Genomic DNA, 12053 nt, shown 5'->3' with positions numbered 1-12053 from the left:
CCATTAATTTAAAATATCAACATATTTCATCTATCTAATGGAATATTTCATGAGTTTCCATGTTTATTAAAACATGTCAATAGATTTTATTTGCATTTCTCATCAGCATTGGAAGGCAATGGACTGACTGATTCTCTGTAGGAAATGTACAATAAAATAAGTAATGAGAAATGACATTTTTTGATGAAGATGGACTAAATATTAAAGAAGCTTGTTAACAGCTGTCCTTAAATTACAATACAACTTGATACATTATTGCAAAATATAGGAACGTTGGGGTACTTCACAAGAGGCCTACAGCACGATAACATTTACAATGGTCAAGAATGTTGAAAGGAAGATTGAGGGCATGTAAAGTTGAAAATTATTGCTACTCTATGAGAAACATCAGGTGAGATGTCTCTAGCAACTATACATAACATCTTAACTATACAGCTATGTATAGAAAAGAAGCTATAAAATATTGGATAGATTTTGTGATCTGCTTTTTGTCCTTATATTATGAATTTGTATAGATAATCACTAAGATTTGGCTCTGTGGAGGACTTATCACACTATTAATGTTTGTCAGAGTAATCAATTAGACCCATCTGGTACCCTTACTTAAACATCTGTAACCAATTAGCCTACAGATAATTCCTAAAAAACCTACTGTATACTATCCTATAGTAGCATCAAGTTAATAGTAGTAAACATAATTGGTACACGCTGACAGACTTCAAAATATATGTACCACCCTTTTTTTAAAAAACAACTTTTACTTTTGTAGCTGTAAACATTACTTATAACTTTGTATTTATTTGTTTTGTTTGTTATAGTTTACCTACTTTGCAATTAATTCATTAAACAATATGTATAATCTCTGTTACTGTAACAGAGATTATACATATTGTTTAATGAATATTGTACTGTAAATAAAAAACATCTGTAAAAACCAATAATAAGACATCCATGTTTTGGCAACAAATAGAATGTACCATTTAAGTATGTATAAACTGTACTTTAAACTATTTTAATCATTAATCATTGTTTTGTAATGTAATACTGTTTGTATTTTAGACTCCTGTAAACCCACCAAATTGTAACAAGCATAGCTGATGAGGGACAGATGCTGTCCAAAATGCATACTGTAGTTCTAAAAAAGTTAATATTGATTAAAATTAAATAGCTTTTTTGCACAAAGTGCCTTCACTTTGAGATGGTTTATAATATTGAGAAATGTCATGCAAATCAGGGCAATATGATACATAAAATTAAAACTGTGTTGGCCCATTACTGTTTGATTACTCTGACAAATGTCAATAGTGTGTGATAAGTCCTCCATAAAGCCAAACCTTAGTGCTCATAATATCCAATATTTTGGATAGAGTTAAGATTCAAAATACAATTGTTTTGTGATACAAATATACAAATAACTTCACTGTAAATGCACCTAATGATCAGCTGAAAGTAATATTTATCAATGAATTTGGTTTCAATCTTCATCTTAAATGAAACAGTTCTACAGTAGGAAAGGGAAAAGAAGTTTAGAAACACTTTCAACCATAAGAGGAAGAACATCACACTAATTGCCGGTATAAATTCAGTTTCAATTTTTCACTACAAATTAACCCATGTACCAGCAAGATTTTAGTCTTTTAATGAGTTTATTGTTTAAACTACTGGAATATCTAAATGCTCATGAAAACTTATCCAATGTATGGTTAATAATGGCTAATTTGCAAATATATAAAAGTAGAGAATTAAGGGAATTTGTTGGTGAAAGAATGCATGCACTGAAATTTCTGCCTCTATATTCCTAAATGTTTAATCCTATGGAAGAAGCTTTCTCAAAAATTAAAAATGCAGGAAGAGCAATCCGAGGTGCTACTTATCTGGAACAACAAGATCTTATACAAGTCATTGGTCAATCTGTTAACACAGTAAGGGTGCGACTATACAGACGTGAGTGAGCGAATTTTCTGAGCGAGCGAGAATATGTAGCGAGAAGAGGCGAGATGCGATAAATATCAAAACCTGTCAGATATGTGCGAGAATCAGAAATTTGCTCTCGCCAGCGTTATTTCTCGCTTCTCGCTTGTGCATGGTTTTCCTTTGTGAAAACTAAATCATTTGCAACCTCTCATTTGCTCTAAATTCGCGTCTGCATAGTCGCACCCTAACAGCTGCTGATTGCAATAGATATTTTACCCATATGTCCCAAAACATAGCAAAAGCTTTACATGACAGACATTTATGTAGACTTTTTTTAGTATCTTTATTTCAAATAGAAAATAATTGTTTTTCTATGTATTAATATTGTTCTATCTGAGAAATAAAACACATGTGATATAACAAATTTGTTTTCATTTACTTATAGCTTTTCTTATTTAAATGTTTACATAAAATAAAGAATATAATAATATATTTATTTAAATTTACATTTAGTGAACATTAATGTTAAGGTCTCATGCAATGTGTACTGTAGGTGCATTTTAATGTTGCTTTAATAAATTTAAGTTACTAATTACATATTATTTTGGGGATAAAAATTATATTTACATTTACAAATAAGCTCACAGGTTGAATAATCTCCACTTGCAAGGAATCAGTGTATAATACTTGGTATTATGCTTAAAAATAAGGTATTTTAATTGGACTTTATCATATAGTAGGAATGAAAAATTGACAGGCTTATTTAATGCTTGTGTTGATATCTACTTTGTAATGTGTTGAAATGTGAATTGCAATGATGATATCTAATTGCAAATTGTTGGGAAGTGTTTCACAATTGTATGAAATCTAACCAAAAATGCTATATATCATAATTGGTGTGTCCTTCGGTTCAATGCAGCTAGTATTTAAGAATTATGATAAGCTTTTACTTATTACGTATACTTTTATATACATTTTTTATATCAGAGAGTTATATGGTGTTTTGAATTTTACACTACATATCAGCATTTAAAGTAAATAATTATATTGTTTGACTTTGAGCATTTCTTAAAAAAATATTAAGAGAGTATTGTATTACAGATGTATTACAGACACTCCTCATTTAATGTCCAGAACTTGTTCCTACAACTAGGTTGTTAAGTGAATTGATGATAAACAAGGAGATTAATTGTTTTTATTTATTACAGATAAAGAAAACTCCAACTTAATACCTTTGTCTTAATTTACATTTCTTACATATTACAGAACATATCCAATTATCTACTGTTATACAATACTATTGTCTGTCTTCACCATATTGTAGGAGTTGTGATATAAAAATAAATTTTTCCAAATTTATAGCAATCAAATAATTATTGTCAATACATACAGACTATTATTATTATTATTATTAGAATATAGGTTAACAATAATGTATGATTATTTATTTTTATAAGATTAGTTATCAGCTAGTTTTTGTAGAAATAAAGATTTTCTTAATAAAATTGAAGACAAAGTTTGCCCAAAAGATTTTCTTATATTTGAGCAATGTCTGAATTTAAGAATTTTCTTATCATACTATAGCATTTTTATAATGGTTAAAACATAAATTTATACTATTAAATCTTTTGCAGAATCATTGAGTAGTTCTGAATAGTAACAACAGGTGTTATGATTGTAATGTTTATAAATCATCAGATAGCAACAAATTGATACATTGAAATTTATACTGTAGTTGTTGCATAATTTGGCATATCTCTGAACTGATTGATAATAAATTAGCTTTTGATTAAGAATTGTTATATTCCTGTATAGTCAGATATAATGTATTGACAAATGATTTTGCAATGTGATCATGTCTCCATTTATTATATGGATGCATGGACTGTACAACTCATTAGCTTTGTAATATTGGCTAATATTTAAACACTTCTTAACAATTCAAACTGAAACTTCCAAAATGTGATAAACTGTACAAAATCCTAGTGCTTTTGAGTTTAATTCTCATCTTCAGCTTTAGACAAAAATCACTGAGGTTTAGGGAATTTGTATGAATCTTTGATACTTTGATGAAAACAGGGCTTTAATTATATGTTGTTTTATAAATTATTTCTCCCGTTGAATCCGTCAAATTGAAAAGTTGTATTTATTTATTATACTTTGAAATAATCAAGTAAGAACAAGTATTTATGCATTTCTCTTTCTGGCTTTTATTAATAACGAGATTACTTTTGACTTGTAAAACATTATTAAAAAATAATGCTGAGGAAGCATTCAATCAAGTATTGATTGAACGATTCATCAGCATTATTTGTGACAATATTTACAAAAATTATTCCTTTAATATTATGTAATTGGTTTGCATTTTAAAATAGCATCATCAGTATTCTTGTTTCATCTAATCTAAAGAAAATTAAATTTGTAACAATGAATAAATTTATAAGTTATGTACTCCAAATCAAATTCACATAGTTGAAACAAAGGAACTTATCAGTTTGTAGGATTCATTCATTGCATTCATGCATTCGTTTGTCTTTATGTTTGGTAACAACAATTTGATCAGTCAAAAGTGCAAAATTATGTAAATGATAAGAAATATTATCAAAAGATATTTCGACTAGAATCAAGATTCTAGTCTTTATTAACATATTAATAAATGTATTCTTGAAAAATGTATTCTTGTTTACATATATGTAAAATTTTATTACATATTTATGATTATAATTGCAGATGGAAGATATTCAAATGACAAAGGAGAATTCGAATCCATCCGAATATTTCTAAGAAGAAAATTACCATAACAATTTTATATAATATAAATTGTAAATATTATTACCTGTTTAAATAAAGGCATTTTATACATACTTTTTTCTAGATATATTCTTGTTAAAGTCCAAGCTTAATTAAATTTTATTCTTTTGAAAACTTTAATCAAATGCAATTTACAAAAACCATAAACAACAATACAATAATTGCATACTCAACAAATTCAATTTTTTGTTTTTGTTGAATGTATAAAGACTTGGGGCAATTTTTTTTTTTTTTTTTTTTATTTTTTAAAATAAAACTTATCTTTGCTATTGGTACAATGAAGTCTTTAGAAACTAAATTTTTTATTGCCTGAAAAAATTAACTTTTATATATTATCTAATCTTGCTAGAATTCACTATCACTTTGTGCTTAAGAATAAAAGTTTAGAAAATGTTTCTATGTAAAATATATTACAGTAAGGGAAAAAAATTTAGAAGAGAAAATGTACAAAACATTGCTTTGATAATGCTGACAGTTCTAGACAAATTGTGATTAATAACAATACAGAGGAAAATTCCTATTAGAATTCACTGTAATGTGTAACCAGGCCTCGGAGTCGCTCACTTTTCTCACTTGTACTCACTTTTCTCACTTTTCAGGTCATTTTCTCACTTTTCTCACTTTTTTGGTCATTTTCACGTGCTTAATTAAGATGTGGGACAAACCAAAAATAATTTTAAAGCCAAACGAATTGCCGAATTATCGGACTATCGGAATAGAATTTTTTAGAAGAAAATACGCGGCCCTGAGCAGACTCAAAATTGCAACTGCCGGCTCAGTGTCGTTAGGTTACAGGAAACAAAAATTTATTTAACGTATTTAAAAAAATCTTTTATGCACTTAAAAAATCCCTCTCATTACAAATTCAGAAGCCAGTGTTGAGTAAAGTTATGTACTCATGCCATATTTTCATTATTCGCCAAAATCTACCTTATCCGAATTGCATTTCCTTCTACAGAGTTTAAAAATAAGTATTCTAAGCATCCCTGCGGTTTTGGCTGTTTTCTAAGAAAATCACTAAAGTCCTTTTGCAGGGGAAAACACATTACGCAGAGGGATTAATCTCTCAAGCTGACAATACTGCTGCCGCTTTTAAATTCAAAATATATAATTATTAAAATTAACACGAGATGATAGCGTAACCTCCTACCACTAAAAAAGATTTCGTTCCTGACCATTTAGTTATCCTGGTTATAGCCCAATAAAAATTTGGCAGATTATTTGGTTTTAATTAACAATCGGGTTATGGAGTTGTCGTTTACAAAAATATTTTTTTACTTGATTTATCTTTAAATAATTTCATAAACTTGAGTTTAATAAAATTACTTGAATGATTTCATAGCATATTGTTAACGTTAAATCACATCTACATCTTCCCATAAATGTATGTTTAAATTGACTACAAGTATAATTATTCCATATAGCAAGTGTTATTTTCATAAAATGTGTGATTACTTTGCTTGTGAAATATCCATTTTTTAATCTTCTCTTATGCCGATTATAATTGTGCATTAATTGAGAGACTAAAAAAGTAAACGAAAATGTAAATTCATATTTACATATAAAATTTACCAAATAAATTAAAATATTCGAAGTGTTGTAAAAAGTACAACACGTAATTGCTTGTGAGAAAGATGTTCACACGCTTCCCAAAGGTTAACAACTTTGCAACGATGTTGGTTTTTATTCATCTGCAGGAAAAAGTTCCTTTTTATTTATGAAATCGTTAATAAAATATTATTTTACTTATATTATTTGGAGTATATTTATTTCAGATTTATTATTTTATTTGGAAATCAATATTTACACATCTCGAAGCATTAAAAAATAAACAGTTTCTGATAATGATAAATATCCGAGAATAGCCAAATTAGTGAAATCAGCATCGAAAATCCCGTTTCCATGAAAGAGAGGTTCAATTTTATGCCGGGCACTTTCTCCTGATAGAGCATCAGTGTTAGAAAGAATGCTTAATTCACTTGATTGTTAAGGAGAGACTAAACGTGTATGACCAAAGCCCACACCTTGTACCTATTACAAAGGACGACTGAAATTAGCTTCCTCGGTGCATAGAAATTATCAAGAACGATTGGAAAATGAAAAGAAGTTAAAAGAATAAGAGAAACGGAAAAAAGAGCACAGAAATGTTTTGAAGAACAACAAAAGAAAGCTGTTCGTAACATGAAGATTATGGAACTGCAACTGAGTTTAAACCAGAAAAATGTAGAAGAAAATGAAATACATGCGACAGTCCAAGTTTTGTTAGAAGCCGCAAACAAAAAAACTGGAGAAGGCTATTAACAGCAAGAACATGAATGAAGTATAAGCAGCACGTGTGATGCTTATTAGTGTTAAGTGTTCAAAAGCAAGAGGAAGCGAAAAAGAAGGAAGCTGATAACATACAGAATAATCTTAATAAAAGAACATCATCTTTCATGACTGATTATTTACAGAAGCCAAAGACTTTTCAAGTATTCATGGTTTACTTGAAATACAGAAGCCACTGGTTATCGGGAGACAGAAAAAAAAAAAAAAAAACGCGATATAACCGAGTAATAAGAATTCTGGGCTTTTACTGAACAGATTATACATGCTATGGAATCTCTATTCTTTCATCAGCAAGTGTTTCTGATATAAAATAAGCTAAGTTTTTCAATCCTGAATTTTATTCGTAGGTTATATCGAATTAATTGACGTTTACGTAAACATCGAACGCCCATACGAAACCATGAACGCCCATTTAGCATTATTGTTTCTTTAAGAATGACATTGAAAGACAAATATTGTCGATATAAAAACAAAACATCAATTGCGATTTTATTATACAGTACTATATAAATCGCTTATTAGAAATTCGTGTAGTTTATATTTTTCAATAAAAATTATAAATACTGTAATTGAAAATTTGAAAAAATAAATATTGAACATATAATAGAACATCAAAACTTATAAAATTAGAGTAAAAATTCTCTAAAAAGCAAAATAAAGTTACTACTGTATAAAAATTTTAAAGTTTTCGTTCAGAATTAGAGATCTTTTCCTTACACATTATGCGGTGAATTCGAAATTTCACACCTTTATGTGAATTGACGCAATACCGTTAATTCACATAAAGGTATGAAATTTCGAATTCACAGAAACTTGTAAATGAGGAGACTGTACTTAAAACTAACAAATAAACAATTTTTATATCAAAAGGAAACAAATGACAATCCATCTATCCACCTGTTCTGCATATTTAGCTCTTTCTCGTATTTCGTTGCAAATAGAAATTCAGTGGCAATTGGTAATTTAAAATTAATTGACTCAAATGCTTTTAAAATTTGGGGGACCAAAAAAAACGCGATATAACGAGTGGCTACTATATTACAGTATATACAGAAATTTTTAAATGTGTTTAACCATAACAGAATAAAAAGAAAATAATTTTTACCGCTATTTTGCTGAGTTTTCCTTCTGTGTTTTCACTTTGTTTTGTCACTATTGCACTCACTTTTTTTCACTTTTTTCTGTATTTCAACTCACTTTTCTCACTTTTTCAAAGGGGAAATAGCACTCCTAGGCCTGTGTGTATTAAAAAATTAAATTTTTTGTGTATTTAGGAGTGATCTATACATTTAGTAGCAGATGGTACTGATTAGTCCTTTTTTAGGACAAGCTAGTGACAAAGCCGTTTGTACCAGATCTGAATTGGGTAAATTATACCAATCTAAAGTTCAGATTGATCTGTAATAATACCATTACATCCCTTCGTACAATTATAAGTGATGAAATAGAAAAAGTTCAGCCGTTGACGAATCTAATAAAAAAATTTAAGTGGCTAACTTAGAACAACCTTGAAATTATAAATTGTAACGGGAAATGGCTACTCATTTGTTAAGGTTGCTGGAGACAAACACACGAAACTTGTTAAGGGATCAGACTAGCATAAAAAGTCTGAGGAAACTGCAATAGCGTAGCCATCAGTCAGTCTCAAAGAGAGATCCTATTGTAATAAATATAAAAACGTCTTTATCGGTATAGATGGAACCATTTGATCACTTATTGTCGTGTTTAGAATTCTTTTGAAGTCAATACGTTGTTATTAAATTTTAGTAGTAGCATGCTAATTGAAAATAAATAGAAAGCGAACTCGTTGGAATCGGTTGTTCCTTATATTTCCCATTGTTATTTATGTCTATTAAATCTATAATTCCAAAAATATAACTAATATAGAAATTTAATTGGTCCTTAGGTCAATATCAACAATAACATAGTGAAGCAGAATTTGACATAATAACACAAGACAACGACATACTCTCTTATGGGGTATCACTAAGAGAGAGTATTTAGGCTATGTGTACTACGTGGATTCGACTAGCTTACCGATGGGCCAAGTGCTGAGGGACAGAGCCATAAAGTATCTGGATCGATCCATCCATGAAAATTTTTGAACAGATTTGGAATCGAATCTGGACTCACCAAGCGACAGGCTAGTAACTTTACCACTTCTCCGAGTGGATAAACCGCTAAACACTTAGTTGGTCCAGGATTAGCGCCTGATCAACGGACAGGTCGTGTGAAGGTTTTCGTCATGTAGCTAACAATTGTGAGCAGTTTCTCATAGAAAATCCTCTCGGAACGCACTTTTGGCAGATCCTTGCATTGCTTCATTTGTGGATTAATCCGTTCCTGATCCCCAAAATAAAGTTTTTTTTTATTTTATTTTTTTTTTATTTCGCTGTTATATATAACAGGGAAAGTATGGCGATCGGTCAAAAAATGACCTCCCTCATGACTTTTACATGTTTGGACTTAGGGCGCCTTGAAACGTCGATAAATGCAAAAAAAATTCGGGGGTAATTTCTGTATGTATGGGGGGCGCGAGTTTATTCACCCTGTTTGAACCTTCGACAGGAGTGCCTTTTGTCGAAAATTTCTGAAATTTTGCAGGGAGATTTGTTTATTAGTGAAATTGATGCTATTAAATTTTGGCAGTTAAAGGTCGAGGGGGTGGGAAGATAAAGGAGGTCGTTTATCTCCAGTAGGATCGGACTTCATGACGATTCTACTCGTTATTAGCATTTACATATATATATATATATAAAACTCATCCCTACTCTCAAAATTAATGTTTTTGTCATTTTATAATAGTTCAAAGTATAACAAGTTTTTTAAAATAAAATATGACAACAGATGGCACCACCAAACTTTTAAATGTTGCCGGTAAAGTTGAGCAACTCGTTACTGATTTATTTACTTTTTTTAGCTCTATTTCATGCTAAAAATGCATACAAATGCAATGTAATAACATATATATAATACACATTATATATAAGTTTTTGTTACGAGTTAGATTGACTTATTAAGAACCTGTAAAGACGTATTATTGGATGCCATTTATATTACGTGAATGTCAATTAACGCGGTTTTTATTAATTTAATTTAAATTCAACTGCGGCGCAAAAACGGAAGCAGTATCTTTCCCGCATGCTCATTGAAATCTAATTTAAATAGCAACATCATGATGATTCGTTTCGTGACGATCTCGACGCCACTAACTTCTGAATCGGTAGTCCTGTCGCTGATTGGTCGGGCCGTCGACTTTCTTTAACATAGGGAGTTGACCATCTGTATGTCTCTAATTTGTGGTCAGCCTTGCCAGTAGCTTGTTCGGTAACTGGGGAAAATATTCTGTTCGTGAACTGAATTATTCGAAAAGTGAGTCGTTCGAAAACCGAGATTTGACTGTAATGCCGTATTATGGTATTAAATCGAATAAAATACATAATTATTCGATTATTATACTTCTTATAATAACAAATAAGCATTTCAAATGGGAATTATAAATATATATATAAAACAAATATGGCGGCGCCCTACTTTTTAAATTTTTAATTCTATACACTCTCTATACACACTAAGAAGATTTTTCTCCATACCATTATGAGTTCGGTCGGGTGGTGAGGAATAAGTTCCGAGAGGTTCGAGTTAAGTCCCATGAAAAAATTCCTGGAATTTCCGACTTGGACTCGAATTCGGGTTTCCTAGAGCATCAATTTTATCTCCTCGATCATCTCGCCTTCTGACATCCTATTTGAATTCGATATTTTATACATATATAATTTTTAGGGACAGAATATTGGTTGCCATTCAGAAAGACTCGACTTTACATTCATATTTCTGTAAAATCTTATTAATAATATAATCTGTTTAGTATCAGTGCAATGCATTTGACATATAATCCGATTACCAGAAGAACGTTTACTTAGCGAATTGAACTGATTTTCTAACAAATCAGTCAATTCCCTAGTTGGCCTAAACACACATTCTCGATTTGAATTAGAATTCCGTAAAAATTACCCATATAATTATTTAATGTTATACATTGTTTGTTACCACGATATTCTCGTTATCATGCATTCAGCGGATCGCTGGTGTAGCCGCTTACAATTATGCCTATGGACGTAAGTGTAAACGGCTCCAGCAAAAGCCAGGGATGTAGAATGAAGCACCGACCTCTAATGCCCATAGTAAATTATGAGAATTCAGACTGCACTCGAACTCGAATCCGTACGTAAATTAATTTAAGGAAACTTTCATCTTTATTTAAAATTAAGAAAAAGAAATATCCTCAACTAAATAATCAAAGATACGTAATCAGTCTCCAGTCCAACAATGAGATCTACTCGATGAAAATAATCGATTAATCTGATAACAGAATAACATGAATACATTAACATTTTATAAACTACAATATTTCTATCACATTTACTCGAAATATTTCATAATTTTTGTAATCTTGCACTTAGTGTTTCGAATAAATAACGACTGGACGAAACAATCATTGAAAGTATTGAGAGGTAATTACTATGAGCAATTAAGACTGTTTATTGTGACATCATCACAATGCGGGATGCAATTTTTAAATTTATTTAATTTAAAATATACCCCCTCAAATTAGTAGTGTCCTGCCTCTGTATATAATACTTTTCCTGCTAGCAACAGAGTCATGCCATTATCTATCTAACTGCTTAGAGAGGAAAAGTTTTGAATTGAAATAAATAACGTAACTTCCAGTTTTTGTCAGAAGTTTGTATATAGTTAATCGGGGCCTTCTGCCCTTAAGCTTTCTATATCTGGTCTCGGATATATTCTATATATATATATAAAGAGAATAAACAAATTATCCTGAGGGAAGAAGAAAGGAATGAAGAGATGGAAAGAGAGAGAGAGTAAAGGTTAGAAAGGTAGGATTTCTCATGCACGACAATACATCTTAAACGGTACTAAGACCCTCTAGACTTGTGCCCTAGAGGTGTAACCCGGGGAAGTTCTATGTTATCTCT

At 30.3% G+C, this 12053-nt stretch overlaps 1 protein-coding gene across 1 annotated transcript in view; it reads left to right on the top strand.

Annotated features, from left to right (window-relative positions):
- Ctu1 (Cytosolic thiouridylase subunit 1) overlaps positions 1–4778 on the top strand; it is a 35474-nt gene extending 30696 nt beyond the window's left edge. The window contains exon 15 of the mRNA XM_067262073.1: positions 4645–4778. Coding sequence (XP_067118174.1) covers positions 4645–4698 — 54 coding nt within the window. The 3' untranslated portion in view covers positions 4699–4778. The remainder of the gene's footprint in view (positions 1–4644) is intronic.
- Positions 4779–12053: the final 7275 nt, after the last annotated feature.

The sequence above is a fragment of the Centruroides vittatus genome, unplaced genomic scaffold (genome assembly GCF_030686945.1).
Source record: "Centruroides vittatus isolate TY-2023 unplaced genomic scaffold, ASM3068694v2 contig_10, whole genome shotgun sequence".
NCBI classification, from domain to species: domain Eukaryota; kingdom Metazoa; phylum Arthropoda; class Arachnida; order Scorpiones; family Buthidae; genus Centruroides; species Centruroides vittatus.
Note: the sequence above shows the minus strand (reverse complement) of the source record. Positions and strands in the feature narration are given on the sequence as shown.